Source organism: Adiantum capillus-veneris, chromosome 19 (genome assembly GCF_014529385.1).
Source record: "Adiantum capillus-veneris isolate H3 chromosome 19, ASM1452938v2, whole genome shotgun sequence".
Taxonomy (NCBI): domain Eukaryota; kingdom Viridiplantae; phylum Streptophyta; class Polypodiopsida; order Polypodiales; family Pteridaceae; genus Adiantum; species Adiantum capillus-veneris.
The window spans coordinates 54,938,999-54,955,462 of record NC_140949.1 but is presented as its reverse complement, the minus strand read 5'-3'; the positions used below and the strand labels follow the sequence as shown (position 1 = coordinate 54,955,462).

The 16,464-nt window shown below is 43.2% G+C and overlaps 1 protein-coding gene across 1 annotated transcript in view; it reads right to left on the bottom strand.

The window, feature by feature from the left end:
* The window catches only part of LOC147434047 (tryptophan aminotransferase-related protein 3-like), a 42,795-nt gene that overhangs the window by 896 nt on the left and 25,435 nt on the right, over positions 1 to 16,464 (bottom strand). The window contains exons 2-4 of the mRNA XM_086490659.1: positions 825 to 1,125; positions 436 to 731; positions 18 to 361 (exon numbers count right to left, since the gene is read on the bottom strand). Of these exons, the coding sequence (XP_086346785.1) occupies positions 18 to 361; positions 436 to 731; positions 825 to 1,125 (941 nt within the window). The remainder of the gene's footprint in view (positions 1 to 17; positions 362 to 435; positions 732 to 824; positions 1,126 to 16,464) is intronic.

Here is a 16,464-nt window from a genome sequence, read left to right as displayed (position 1 = left end):
TCCTTTTCAAGGTTTACCTGGTGAAGGACCTGTCACTTCTTTGAAAAAATTGCAGTAACTCGGATCCAACAGCTGCAATCCAAGCCATTGTGATGTTTCTAATGTTTGGTTCAGCCTCTTCCATCGGTGGCGTAGAGTGGCATATGCATAATGGAAGCTCAGACCTTTGCTTGCATAATAAGTAGGAGGAAGACCCAATGGAACTTTCTCTTTGGCAATAAGCTGCTTAGAATAGGCCTTGTTGATAGTTCTTAACAGCTGTGTTGCTCTCAATTGGGTCTCGTGTGATGTTATAATGACCAACGATGCAACATGCTTAAGCAACCTTGAATAAACAGAGTAGTCCTTCACAATAGCCCACCTACACATCCCCACACACACACAAGCTTAAACACCAAATTTCTTGCAGCAACTTAGCATATGCTGGAGTTTTACCCGAGTCGGCTTCCTGCATGACCAGTGACCTTCGACAAAGTAAATAACATCACATCATCATCACGGGCTGCAGTAATGGCTGTAAAATGGGGCCAGTAATAGGCAAGGTCATAAATCACGAAGGCATTACTGCCATTGACGACTGCGTCTCGAATTGCACCATCGGGATTGTTCGGCGTATTGACAAATTCTATTGATGATCCATTCACAGTGCTTTGCTGCTCTGCATAGATATATGCATCACCGGCCCAAGCATAGTGTGATGTTGCGAACCGCTCTGTCTGCGAACGATAAGCCTGGATATGGAGCAATGTTAAATAAACAATCCATCAGCACCACTCTGGCTGTCTATCAGAAAGTTATCACAACTTAGAGGATAAAGTGCTTACCGAATAATAAGGAACAGCAGAAATGACGCTGGCAGGAGTCCCATTATTAGGAGCAAGAGCAGCAACGGCAGCATTCAGAAGCTGCATGGATCCAACCCCTACTACAATGTATTTGTTCTCTGTAACAGCATTTCCAACAAGCGAGTGCAAAGTTCGAATTTCTTTTTCCAGAGCTGGCGTCAGCGAACGATACCCTGAACTCTCAAGAAGTTGATAACCGATCCGGTACCATCCTGGAATCACAACTGTGCTTTCTTCTGCGTTCTGCTTCCAAAATGGCCCAAAGAGAAATGGATCTCCACTGCAAAGTAAAAAATGCAAGCTTACTATTGCTAAGTAAAGCTTCAAATAGAACAAAGAAGATGACAAGACCTAAGTTAATGTCACAATTCAAAACTTTTGCTGCTTGTGCAGGTCTACACAAACAAAGAATCACTTTCTACCCAAAGAATGTAGCTCAAATGGTTGAGCACTCATGATGTAGCCCTCAGGTTGAGGGTTTAAGGCTCACTGTTTACCAACTTCTCAAATCTCCATTGGGGAAGTTGTTCCCACGGTATGGCCCCTTGTGGGTGTGATGTGTACATCAACGTACACAGATATCTATAAAGTTCTCCCTACTACCTCCCCCGAGCTGATGGTAAAAAAGAATCACTTTCTATTTGAATTTTCTTTCATATTGGTGATTTATTCATGACTCATTCTAGACCATAATGTTATATAGTCACGAAAATGCACAAATGCTCTGTTTTGATACTCAATGATTTTTTGGACTTGAATGCCATAAAATGTTTCCAAAATGCTCAGTAATTAGACTTACGTTTGAAATGGCCCAAGGGTCCGAATCAAACCCATTTCATGCTTACCACATATCACATCCACAAAAGTAGTTACTATTGGCATAGTCACATGGGACGGGCAATGTATGTGCAACACTTGGGTCCATGAAAAAAGGAAACAACTTTCAAGGCTTAGAAGCTGCTCATTATTATGAAAACCTAAATAGGAAATGAAAAATGGCTATGGTAACATGGAAGCTTGAAATGAGGAAATAATTTTCCATGGCCTGCATTGGAAGTCTTGTGTAAGCTATAACACATCGGAGCCTATGCGAGAGCTGTCATTCTTATATTCGGCCATACAATAACTCCATCCTCACTATTGTGGAGAAAACACTCATTGTAAAACGACATTTTCATTTTGAGAAATTACCCATATACTCTCTGTATCAACTTGCATGAGATTCAATTTAAGTGTAACAGGCAAGCCCAAAAGCTCCGGTGCCTCAAAAAGTCAACGCTTCCAACAACTTGGCCAAAAACACGATTCCCACCGGGGATTTGTGTGCAGCCAGGCGCTGACTTGGCTCCACTGCTCTTGTCCAGCTCCTATGTGGTGAATGTTCTCCTCATCTGGTCGGTATTGTCATGCCATATCATCACTATGTGACACTGAGCGTGTGGATGCAGGTAATGGTGTGTCCAAGGGGTGCTAATAGGGTGACAATCTGTCCATAATAAAGCAATGCAACTTAAAACAAGCTGACATCGGTGCATTTAGAGTCTCCCCCATTGCTAGCTATTGAGATGATGGAAGGGCAATCTAGCATACTCGTAGCTTGGGATCTTTCACAAGCACCACACAGAGAATTAGTTGGCACATTCGTTGATGACATGATTTTGTATTTGGAGAGTTAAGAGGGCATTAGGAACATTTGACTATCGTCTTTGACAAGCTATGCAAGAACATGCAGCTCGTCAATCGAACTCATTTTGGAAGTAATTCACTTCCTTGGCCAGGATATATAGTGTGCATATGGATCCTGCTTAAATGGAAGCAATCAAGATATTGCCCGATTTAGAAACAATAAATGATGTACTTGTCATGTGCACATGGGTTTGTGTGCCACATGGACATGCTACATCACTTCTAGAGCCAATCCTGTGCATAGTAGTGTCTTAGGGCCTAGGGGATTTAGTGCCGGAAATTTTGTGTGCATGTTTGCAAGATCCAGATGCCCCAACAAATCAATTAGATTAAATTTTCCACCTTTAAAACCCTCTTGTACACACGTTTTATCGGATGTAATCACACTTCAATGGGCATCTAACAGTACAAGCATGTAGATTTAGGTTAAGAGGAACCTATAGTGCCAATTCGTGTGACAATCCAATTCCTGAGTTGGGAGATATGCAGCAGTTTCATCTGAAAATTAACCCTCCTGAAAACTCATTAAAAAATGACTTTACTGATTCAATTTTAAGTCATATCAAAGTCATTGCCTGACCTAGGCCTTGGGAATTACTTGAGGCCTAACCGGTAATATACTCTTACTCTGTACCCTGTCAAAGATGTCTAAGAAACCTATATCAGTAGCATATTGCTCAAGCGTTTCCTCAAAGTTCTGATGATGCACTGCCGTGATAGCGGATATGTGTGGATTGCAATTTGCAAGACAATGCATCGGCCGCTAAATTCTTCTTTTCCGTGATGTAAACAATTTGGAAATGGAACTGTGACAAAATGTTTGCCTATTTCATTTGCTTATCTGAAGGCTGTTTTTGGGACAATATGCGTTAAACTTTGATGATCCGTTAATACTATGAAATCTGCTCGAAGCAAGTAATGCCTCCACTAAGTCGGAGCATGTATCACTGCTAACAGCTCCTCCTCGTAAATCTGTGCAACCATTCTTGTAAGCAATGACATCGCCCTCCTGCATCAAGACCGCACCCAGATTGCTAGCATCACAATAAACCTCAAACTGTTTCTAGAAATCTGGGAACAGGACCAGTCGTCAGCTTCTCCTTAAGCTTCTCAAACATTGCAATCTATGAAGGTCCCCACGTAAATGAAACACCCTTTTGAATCAAGGTGTGTATAGGCGAAGCAATCTCCGCAAATGAGCTTCACTTCTCTCAGAAAGTAGCTCTCCAAGCAAACCCTCAGAGAAACAATTGGCTTGAGCTTGAAAAAATTCTTGGTGTTCTTGTAAGTTGTTCTAACTCTGACAAATTTAGATTTTTTATGGTCTTTCACCTCTCTCAAGAAGATCCAGTAAACAAAAATGACTGGATTTCATTAATTTAGAAATGGCCGAAGCTGATACAAGTGGGACAAACTCACCCTTTGATTTTACATCTAGGATGATTTCTTTGCGGATTTCTTCTATTGCTTCTTGCATTTCTTCTTCTCCTTGGAAGAATCCTGCAAAGACTTGGGACACTCGCTCATCTGTTGCATAAGTCAAGGGCCTAAGTGCATGGAGAAACAATCCATAGCATCTTCCATGAGTTGCTGAATGCTCTTGGAACTTCTGTTCCAAACAGTATCGTCGAAACTCTTTGGGTAATCAACACCAATACTGTTCCATCTGCTCCACAAAAGAGATCTTTCAAAATGAAGCAATTGGCAAAAAGGTATTCCAGAAACGTTCACTATAGGTGGCCAGAGTGTCATCTTCTTGCATCCTCATCTGGTTCCATGGTGTGATCACGTCCTGGTCGTACTACCGTGTCAACCATACTAAAGAGAACAATTTATTTGAATTTCACCCACTTTGTCGATGCTTTACTATAAAGAAGAAGAGTTGACCAGCATATTCGAGCATTCCTCTTGCTGCCTTTCATACTTTAGAGGCTTCCAAGAAGTTGTATTGGGCGTTGCGTAGCTTGGCGTGCAACTAAGGTGTCTTGGGCAACTAATATAGCGTGCTCTTTCTGTCGCTACACACACACACTTGTCGAATAATCCTATAGTTGGGGAACCGTTTCTAAATAATCCTTACTCGCTCCGATGTTGAACTCTCTTTAGCACAATCTTTCCACTTAACACTCTTTATAAATTGTATTTCTAGTTATTTTTTCTCGAGTGTCTAGTATTTTCCTTGGCTTATGTGGAAGAAATTGAGTATCTATGAGTTTCACTATTTGATCATCTTGAATAAGATTATCAGATTGACCCAACTTCTTTTTTAGTCTCCTTACGTGGAATGATGGATGTATACCACTTGTCTCTAGTAATTGGAGTTTGTAAGCCATATCTTCAACTCTCTTTAGTATTGTAAAAGGTCCACAATACCTTGGTGATAATTTTAAACATGGTCCTTTCTTCATGTTTCAGACTTTTTTTGAGGCACTTTTAAATAGACTTGCTCCCCTTCCTCAAAGGTAAGAGGTCTTCTATGCAAATCAATATATGTCTTTGCTCTATCTTGAGCCCTTCTAATACTATCTTAGCAAGTTTAATCTTTTCATTCATATCTTCTAAAAAATCTTTAGCTACTTGAACCTTTTCTTTTTGCGCATAAGGAGCTCTAGGCTTAAACCCATACATTAACATAAATGGACTATATCCAGTGGAAGAGTGCTTGGCACTATTATATGCAAACTCTACTATAGGTAAGTACTCTTCCCAATTAGTTTTCCCTTTACTTACAAATATACTCGTAACTTATCTTCTGGGATTTGATTAACCCTTTCAGTTTGACCATCCGTTTGAGGATGTTTAGCTGTACTCATGCTTAGTTTGGTGTCCAACCTCTTAAACACGACCGTTCAAAAATGGCTATTAAACTTCCTCTCTCTATCTGACACAATGTTTGTTGATAAACCATAAAGTGGATAGAGATTTTCTACAAAAGCCAATCCAAGAGTTTTAACATCAAATTTGGTTGGAATAAACCTAGCCATTTTGGCTAATCTATCCACTTTTTCCTATGGCTTGCACGAGGGTACAAGGGATTTGGAATGATTCTAGAAGGTAAGGCTTTGACATGGTTTTAGCCCATACACTAGGTCCCCGAATAGCTAGTACGACGATGAATGTCGAGAGATGAGGACCAAACTACACAAAAAGGTAGTGGCAAGGATTATTACACACAGACAGTCACAGATAACATTCTGGCGCCATGTGAGGCGAAAGAAGAGAAGCTTTCTAGCTCGACTTGAGCAGGAGTTATACGAGTTGTTCTTAAGCCAAGACTCCAACGAGGCATGGCGGTTTTTTGAAGAACGGCAAGCTTCCATACCCATTACCTCTACGGATACTTGGGGACAGTATGAGACTAGTTTATATGTAGTGCCAGCTTAGCGTTGCCATCAAGGCCCCATCCTCAAATCTGTATGTTCTTTACTGAGAGCATGATACATGATGCCTGCATAGAGGTAGAGCACATGACCACGACAGGCTGGTTGCCGAACATTTGCGCCACACACAAGGTACATTGGCACGTTTCCTGGCCAACATGTTTAACAGAGCTTGTTCGTGAAGGCTTCCCTGAGAGTTGGAGTTCCAATATCGTTGTGGCGATATTCAAGGCTAAGGATCCTATGTTCCCTGGTAACTATCGTACCATCATGATATGCCACACATTGGCTAAGCTTTATACTTTTGTACTCGAGCACGAACTCAGCCGTTGAGCAGAGAGAGAGGGTGTAAGAGCACAAGGGCAGCCAGGTTTCAGAAGAGGTTTTGCTACTCTTGATCACATATTCACTCTTCGAGCTATCATCCAGGAGGGTCAATCACGTGGGCAGCGTATCTATTGCTGCTTTGTCAACTTCTAAAAGGCCTTTGACAGAGTGCGTAGAGTGAGATTGATGCGCAGACTGTACAATCTTGGCGTCCCAAGTGAGCAGAAGGTCAAGTTTGACAGGAATAAAGCACAGGGATTATTACAGCCTTTACCCATTCCCACCCGCACCTGGGAAAGTATTTCTATGGATTTCATTTTTGATCTCCTGAAGACACAGAGTGGGCACGATGGTATCTGGACTGTTATTGACAGATTTAGCAAGCAAGCTCATTTCATTCCAATGAAGAAAACAGTCAAGCCGGATAACTTAGCGAGACTGTTCATTGCCCAGATATTCAGATTACATGGCATGCCTGAGACAATAGTCTCTGACAGAGATCCCCGATCCACGAGTTTGTTTTGGAAGGCTATTTGGGAGAACATTGGCTCGCGGTTGCAGTTCTCGTCATCTTTCCACCCGCAGACAGATGGGAAATCTCAGATTGCAAATTCAGTCGCACTGGATTTATTGAAGTCTTACATTTCAAATTAGAAGACTCAATGGGAAAAGTATTTGCCCTTGGTGGAATTTGCCTAAAATAACACAATTCACTCTTCGACAGGGAAGGCGCCATTTGAGATTATTGAAGGTGCTCCGAAGGTTCCACCCTTCTTAAGCACGAAAGATAAGATTTTTGAAGCAGACCAGTACACGAGGGACTTTGGACACTACTTTTGCCAAGGTCCGGAAGGTTTTAGCAAAATCTCAGGAAAGACACAAGAAGGCAGCAGTTCGACATCGTCGCTATTTGAAATTGAAGGAAGACGATTGGGTGCTCTTATGTTGTGAGAAGGCACGCCTGAGAAAGAAAAAGGAAAGAAGCAGCTTTTTCCAAAGCTTAGCATGAGATACTATGGACCTTTCCAGATAGAAGAAGATATAAATGATGTCTCCTTTAGACTGAATGTCACACAGTGATGACGTGGCGGATAGCAGAAACCCTAATTTCTGCCAGAAACCCTAAAATTCCTGCAAACCCTAATTTCCGGAAATCACGGAGGCGGAATATTATTTTTATTTTATTTTTTATTTTTTTTTGGGAAATTTTGAGCGAAGCAAATCTCAGCTTTTCGCTTTGATTCGGGAGAAAGAAAGAGAAAAAGAGAACTTGCTTTTTACTGACTCTCATTGAGAGAGAGAGAGAGAGAATCTGCTTTTGCTTTGAAGCTTTTGGGGCTCTGCTTTTGGGCATCCCTTGTAACCTTTAAATTAGTGGTGAGGGCCTCACTTCTCAGGGCATCTGGACGCAGAGTCTGAGAGTGAAACCCTAACCGCTCTCTTGTACTTTGATGATTGATTAATACAAAAAGAAATACCGAAAGGGGCGCCAGACTTTGGGGCCAATATCTCTAGGCACGGAACTCCGCCGGGCCAGTGCAAATCTATTGTGATCTGTGAATTGTTTTGAAGTGGTTATTTGGTGCTGTCGCGGTTGATTCTTGACTTGGAGTGTCCAAGTCTGTTAAAGTGGTATCAGAGCACGGCCGATTTCTCTTCTACGGGAAATCCGATCCCCGAATTTTTTTTTCCGCGGCACCTATGGCTTCATGCAAGGATCAGTCGACTCCCTCTGCATCTGGAGATGCGGGCTGGGATCACAACGAAGATTCAGACAGAGAGTATGGCCCGCCTCGGCCTACTCAGGCGGAGCAAAGAGAGATGGAAGGTCGTCAATTGATTGGCGATGCAACAAAGATGATGCTCAATTTTGCCAAGGACCCGAAGATGGCAAAATATATGAACCAGACCTCTTTGGAAGAGGTACAGATGGAGTGGCAAAGAACCACAACACCACTCCCGAAACCCGCTCTCAAGAAACCTTCTGCCTTCAAGAAATATACGGAGAAGGAACTATAGAACGTGGTTGATGCACGGATTGCTCAGCTTTTCGACGTGCAAAAGAAAGACAAAAAGCACGGCAAAAAACAGATGAAAGGCACTGACTTCCCGGGATATTTGGGTCGTCAGTCGACATTTGACAAGGCAAAGAAACAGAAGAAGCGTGTTCGATTTGAAGGAGTACCCAGTTCTTCTTCTTCTTCTTCTTCTGACAGTTCTTCTAGCTCTTCAGATTCGAGCGAAGAAGACAGAAAAGGTAAAAAGCGAAGCAAGAAACAAAGCTTCGGAAAGGGCAAGAAGAAGGCTACATCTCGCCCAGAGACTGACAGTTCTACTGAGGACTTGTCTACAGACAGCTCAGATTCTGATCATGGAAACTTTTATGCGAACAAGAAGAATATTACAAAGCCAACCAGTATGACTTTCTCGAAGAATAAAAAAGCAAGAAAGTCCGAGAGTTTAAGGAAGGTGGCCACTCGATCAAGTTTGATACTTTTCAGGATACTCAGATGCTTCGAAGGCTTTGTCTTTTATTCAGCAGTTTGACATCGCTTTCGCGGAAGGACGCTATTCAGAGCACTCCAAGATTCAGAGAGCTGCCTCTTACTTTAAGGGGAATGCTCGTACTTGGTGGTCCACGCTTCTTTTAAACAAGACTGCACTAGTTAAATGGCTGAAATTTAAGAAGCTTTTTATTTCTTCTTGGTTGACGCAAGAATATGAACGAGATGCACGAGCTGCTTGGAACCATCTTCGGATGACCAAGAAAGATACAATCAATGCTTATTGTGAAAGATTCTGGAACTCTTTTCTACCCGCCTCTTCATTCAAGAAGATCTCGTTCAGAGAACAGATGAGCGGTTTACCTTGAGTCTACCTACAGAGATCCGAGATCACTGCTTGGAACAGAAGTCAGCTTCTATTCAGGAGTTGATGAGTCATGCGAAGCGGGGCTTTGCCATTCACTCTGGCAGTTTGACCTACCCCACAGATAAGGCCATGACACAACGAGCCGAACAGACTTCTGGGAATGAAAATAGAAAGAAAAAGAGCAAGCCAGAGAAAAAGGATGCACAACCCAAGCTTACTCCTGAGGAGAGAGCTCGCTTCATCAGAGAGGGGAAGTGCTTTAGATACGGGGAACATGGACATATTTCCACGAAGTGCCCTGATAAGGCACAGAAAGAACAGAATGATAAAGACGACGACAGGTCTGAGAGTTCGAGAGCAGCTGAGGAATGTGGCAGAAAAGGCAGATAGAAAAGCAGAACTGGTACCACATGGCGTGGGACCTGCACCGAATCTAATGAATGAAAGTACAAACTTTGCCGCTTTCGGGGCAAAGTGAAGGATCAGGAAGCTCTTTTGAAGGAGCCAAGGCCAACTTCTTTTCACTTGGAATTGGCGGCTCGATTTGGAACTACGCCCGACAAACTGACGCCACAGGCGGAGGTAGTTCGACTGGCACCCGGATGGGATGTTGCCATTACACCGAGCATTGGCAAACTTTCTTTGCAATGACAGGGGTGTTCAGGGCACGCGAGTGACGTTCTACTCGGGATCCCTTGGTACCACAAGAACTACGCCGTGGTTGACTACCGGGCCGAGAAAGCGACTTTGATAAATGAAGGGCTTAGAGATTGTACTTGATGAACTTCAGTTTTCTTACTCATTCTTTTGGGAGAACTGAACAATGGATAAAGGTTGAATATGGTTTGACCTGAAGAAAAGAACGCCAAGATTTTTTTTCTCCACGCTCATGCCGATTGCTTTTGAGAGGGCCTGAAGATCATACCATCGATCTGATATCTAGAAGCACGCCACCGAATCGGCCACCTTATCGTGTGAGCCGAGTACAGAATGAAAAGATTATGAACCCAGTGAAAGACCTCTTGGAAAAGGGTCTTGTCCAGCCTAGTACTTCACCGTATTGCTCTCTAGTGTTGTTGGTTTTGAAGAAAGACACATCTTGGAGAATGTGCATCGATTATAGCACTCTCAACGAAATCACCATCAAGAACAGATTTCCGATTCCTAGGATCGATGATATACTCGACAGGTTACAGAGATCCTCGTGCTTTAGCACGATTGACTTGAAGAGTGGATATCATCAGATCAGGATAGCGCCAGGAGATGTCTACAAGACAGCTTTTCGAACGACTTTTGGGTTATTTGAGTTTTTGGTGATGCCTTTCGGCTTAACCAATGCTCCTGCGACATTTAAACGGATGATGGATAGGATTTTTCGAGAGTACAGGCTATTTGTTGGCACTTTCTTTGACGACATCATTGTTTTCTCCAAGAATGAGGCACAACGCAGAGATCATCTGCTTCAAGTCTTTCAGGCATTACGAGATCACACATTAGTGATTAATGCTACGAAAAGTGAATTTTTCCTACTAGAGATACATTTTTTGGGACACATTGTGTCAACAGCAGGAGTGCAAATGAACCCGGCCAAGATAGAGACTATCCGTGATTGGCCCGATTTGAGGAATGTCCATGAAGTTAGAAGCTTCTTGGGACTGTGTTCGTACTACAGGCGGTTCATACGAAAGTTTGCAAAGGTTGCTTCCCCTTTGCATACCTTGACACAGAAAGGAGTACCTTTTTTGTGGGGACCCACAGAGGTGACTGCCTTTCGGACATTGAAAGAGAAATTGACTACGGGACCTATTTTGACTTTGCCGGACTTGCAGAAGTCATTTGAAGTATATTGTGATGCTTGTGGTCGTAGTCTGGGTGCGGTCTTGATGCAAGAAGGCCATGTCATAGCTTACGAGAGCCGTTTGTTCTCTAGGCCGGAGATGACAGCACAGATCTATGGGAAAGAGCTTTTGGCGGTTATCCACGCTCTTGCTCAGTGGCGGCATTACCTACTCGGAGCGGATTTCACTGTCTTTACAGACCATCAGAGTTGGCGCTACTACTTCTTGTCATAAAAGCAGCTTTCGGAAAAGCAGATGCGGTGGACGAACATCTTGTCATAGTTCCACTTCCAGATTGTCCATGTGCAGGGACAGAAGAATGTGGTGGCAGATGCTTTGTCTCGAAAACCGTTGGTTCTGGCTATTTCCGCGATACATCATAGGAGCTTCGAGGATATGGTCGATCAGTGTGCCACAGATACAGATTTTGCAGATATTTTCACACGGATACGGGATGGGGAGACAGTAGCTGGATACTCCCTTCGGGAAGGCTACTTGATGAAAAAGACTATGTTGTGCGTTACACAGCCGTTGAGGGAAAAGGTTATGACTGATTGCCACTGTCCACCTTTTACGCGTCACCGCGGCATTGCTACCACCATGAAAGGGGTAGAGAGAGATTTCTTTTGGCGGAGACTGAAGAAGGATGTGGAAGAGTTTGTGCGCAGTTGCTTGGTATGCCAAAAGGTCAAGTTTGACAGGCATAAGGCACAGGGATTGTTACAGCCTTTACCCATACCCACCCGCCCCTGGGAAAATATTGAAATGGATTTCATTTTTTTTTATCTCCCGAGAATACAGAATGATCACGATGATTTTCCGATTACATGGCACGCCTGAGACGATTGTCTCCGACAGAGACCCCAGATTTATGAGTTTGTTTTGGAAGGCAATTTGGGAGAACATTGGCACGCGGTTGCAGTTCTCGTCATCGTTCCACTTGCAGACTGACGGCAATCTGAGATTGCCAATTCAGTGATTTTAGATTTATTGAAGTCCTGTATCTCGGATCAGAAGACTCAATCGGAAAAGAACTTACCTTTGGTGGAATTTGCCTACAATAACACGATACACTCTTCGACGGGGAAGACGCCATGTGAGATTGTTGAAAGTGCTGTGAAGGTTCCATCCTTCCTGCGCACGAAAGATTAGATATTTGAAGCGGATGAATATTCGCGAGATTTGGATACGGCTTTTGCCAAGGTTCGCGAGACTTTGCAGAAGTCTCAAGAACGACAGAAAAAGGCTGCGGATCGCCATCGTCGCGACTTGAAACTGAAGGAGGATGATTGGGTGCTCTTACCTTTGAGAAGGCACGCCTAAGAAAGAAAAAGGGAAAGGAGAGGCTTTTTCCAAAGCTTAGTATGTGATACTACGGACCTTTCCAGATTACTGAAAAGATAAATGATGTCTCCGGGTGATGTGCCTGATCATGGGGAGCCTAATGAGCAACCCGCAGTGAAGAAAACGAGGAGATCCTTGTTCCTGAACAGATTTTGGCACATAATGATACGAAGAAAGGTAAAGTCCGAAGGCGGTTCTTGGTTAAATTCAAGAACTTTCCTGCATTTGATGCGAAGTGGATGGAGGAGGAGGACCTAGCAGATACTCCTCGGATTGTGAAACTTTACCTCAATGTTTTGGTTTAGCATAGTCTACTCCAAACGGAACCCAGAAACTCAGCTTGGCCGAAGATCTGGTGCAGTGGGATGCACAAGAGGGGAGTTACTCCGCTCCTTTGTCAACAGATGCCTCGATTTTGATACTAAAGTCACTGATGTCTCTTTGAGCTTCAGGGATACTGAGAGTTGACAGTATTCTGCTGGATGACTTTATGAAATGGAATTCCTGATAATGATACTGATTTGTTCTTGACTTCTTGTGAGTGCAGGAACTGATAGACGAAATGACTGCAGCATTTTGGTCTACTTGATCTCGAATAGACATGGTTGCAATAGGGGTTAGTCAATCGGACATCGATGAGGTCCCGATTGGACCTAGATGTGATTGCTAGCTACATTGCCGATAAATCATGGTCTAAGATCCGAATGAATGTTGAATGTCATGTGATGTCCTGTGATGTCTGGTGATGTCGTGTGATGTGACTGTCGATTTTGTACATGTGCAGATGTGTGTTCCTAGTACGTAGGTACTAACAGTCAGTGTCTGCTAAGACGGTTTATGGCTTTTGTCGGTTTTGCAGGCGTAATCGCGGTCGATTACAATGCTTTCAAGAGGGGGGTATGTCACAAAGTGATGACGTGGCGGATAGCAGAAACCCTAAAATTCCTGCAAACCCTAATTTCTGCCAAAAACCCTAATTTCCGGAAATCGCGGAGGCGGAATATTATTATTTTTTTTTTTTTTTTTTTTTGGGAAATTTTGAGCGACGCAAATCTCAGCTTTTCGCTTTGATTCGGGAGAAAGAAAGAGAAAAAGAGAACTTGCTTTTTACTGACTCTCATTGAGAGAGAGAGAGAGAGAGAGAGAGAGAGAGAATCTGCTTTTGCTTTGCAGCTTTTGGGGCTCTGCTTTTGGGCATCCCTTGTAACCTTTAAATTAGTGGTGAGGGCCTCACTTCTCAGGGCATCTGGACGCAGAGTCTGAGAGTGAAACCCTAACCGCTCTCTTGTACTTTGATGATTGATTAATACAAAAAGAAATACCGAAAGGGGCGCCAGACTTTGGTGCCAATATCTTTAGGCACGGAACTCCGCCGGGCCAGTGCAAATCTATTGTGATCTGTGAATTGTTTTGAAGTGGTTGTTTGGTGCTGTCGCGGTTGATTCTTGACTTGGAGTGTCCAAGTCTGTTACACTGAAGCTGCTCGATACTTGGAGGATTCACAATGCTTTTCATGTGAGTCTCGTGAAGCCTTTTAAAGGCGATGTGCCCGATGATGGGGAGCGAGATGAGCAACCCGAAGTGGAGGAAAGCGAGGAGATACTCATTCCAGAACAGATATTGGCACATAAAGATAGAAAGATAAAAGTAAAGCGATAAGGTGGTTCTTGGTTAAATTCAAGAACTATCCCGCATTGGATTCGAAGTGGATGGAGGAGGAGGACCTGGCAGATACTCCTCAGATTGTGAATCTTTACCTTGAAGCATTCGGTTTAGCATAGCCTACTCCAATAGAACCCCGATTTCAGCTTGGGCGGAACTCCACCAGCAGACAGATGGGCAATCTGAGATAGTAAATTCAGTCGTACTGGATTTATTGAAGTCTTACATCTCGGATCAAAAGACTCAATGGCAAAGGTTTTTACCTTTGGTGGAATTTGCCTACAATAACACGATTCACTCTTCGACGGGGAAGGCGCCATTTGAGATTATTGAAGGTGCTCCGAAGGTTCCACCCTTCTTAAGCACGAAAGATAAGATCTTTGAAGCCAACTAGTACACGAGGGACTTGAACATTGCTTTTGCCAAGGTCCAGGAGGCTTTAGAGAAATCTAAGAAAAACACAAAAAGGGAGTAGATCGACACCGTCACGATTTAAAATTAAAGGAGAACGATTCTTACGTTTTGAGAAGGCACGCCTAAGAAAGAAAAAGCGAAAGGAGCGGCTTTTTCCAAAGCTTAGCATGAGATACTATGGACCTTTCCAGATAAAATAAAAGATAAATGATGTCTCCTTTAGACTGAAGCTGCCTGATACTTGGAGAATTCACAATGCTTTTCATGTGAGTCTCTTGAAGCCTTTTAAAGGCGATGAGCCCAATGATGGGGAGCCAAATGAGCAACCGGAAGTGGAGGAAAGCGAGGAGATACTCGTTCCAGAACAAATACAGGCACATGAAGATAGAAAGATTAAAGGTAAAGTGATTAGGTGGTTCTTGGTTAAATTCAAGAACTATCCTACATTGGATGCAAAGTGGATGGAGGAGGAGGACCTAGCAGATACTCCTCAGATTGTGAAACTTTGCCTTGAAGCATTCGGTTTAGCATAGTCTACTCCGATAGAACCCCGATTTTAGCATAGGCGAATCTAGTGCGGTGGGTGAAGACGGTTGGCGCGTCACCATGTGGGAACGTGTTCTTAGAAGATGGGTAGTGAATCACTTAGTAATTACTAGAGTAATTACTACGGTAAACCCGAAGCATATAAATAGGGCCCATTACTTTGATATCGGGTTGGCAATTGTTATCACTTGTATTAGCGCTTTGAGCTATAATTGCACTTGAGCATCAGTGACAGTATTGTCGGCTATACTTTCTCTCTCTGTAATCATATTCACTGTAATCTCAATCATGATATATATATATTCCAGTGATACTCACTTCTCAACAGTCTTCTGAATCTGAATCTGAACTTTATTCCAGTCTCTAAGTCTGATTCTCATTTCAGTATTCATATTTCAGTCTAGTCACTGATTTCTGTCTAGTCTGCTGTCTGAACTCTTCCTACTCTAAGTAGCTGAAATCCTTCAACACTGGAATTAGCTGTCTCAAGAGATCAGCTCCAATTCCATTTTGGCGATCACGGTGGCTAGAGCTGAAGCTCGTTGACTGAAAGACTCTTCTCCCAGTTGAAGTTTTCAACAAATGGCACCAAAATCCAATCGTGGCCGGAAATCTACCAATCGTGTGGACCCCATTCCTGAGGAGTCAGGAAGAGAGTCTGACCCCAAGCAAGAGAAAATGACTGACACTAAGGCTCAGGAGGAGCATAGTCAGGCTGATGAGACGCAGGACTCACAGCACTCCAATCATTCTCGACGCATACGGGCAAAACGGGAAGCACGAAAGGCAAAGAGTTCCAAGAGTTCTCAGTCTCGCCAGAAAGATGAGCATATCAAAGGCAGAAAGGGAAGTCACCGAACTTCTAGTAGACAAAACGGAGAGAATACTGATACCGAGGCAGAGACAGAGATTGACTGGGATGCTGACACTGACAATTGCAAGAAGGTTCCCAAGCGTCAGTCTGAAGCCAAGAAGAGAACTGGCGGGATTAACAGTAATCGAAATGATTACACCGCTTCCCTGAAGATTTCCTTTCCCATGTTGAAAGGAGGGAAAAAGGATGATCCTGATGTTCACATACAAGCTTTTGAGCAGTATGCTGAACTAAAAAACATTGATGAAGATGATTGGGGGGAATACTTTCCACAAACCTTGGAGGAAGCAGCAAGGAAATGGTATTACCATTACCCTGCATGCCAACTGAGATCATATAATAAATTACTTAAGGCCTTCAGGTTGGAATATTCCGACAATCGAGGGGATGAGGATATTCTCTGTGAATTATATCAGATCAAACAGAGGAATTTGTCAGTCCACAACTATGTCCAAAAGATCAAAGAACTGACCAGACAGTTGCAAGAACCACCGTCTGAGAAGAGATTAAGGGCATGGTTTCTGAATGGGTTCAGAAGCAAGAAGCTGAGAGAACAAGAAGTACCAGCCCCTACAAAGAAATCCAACGACCTGGTCCAGCGAGCATTAAAACTGGAACAACAGGCTAAGAAAGAAAAGAGCCACAAGAAGCGAAGGACCAGTAGCAGTAGTTCGGCT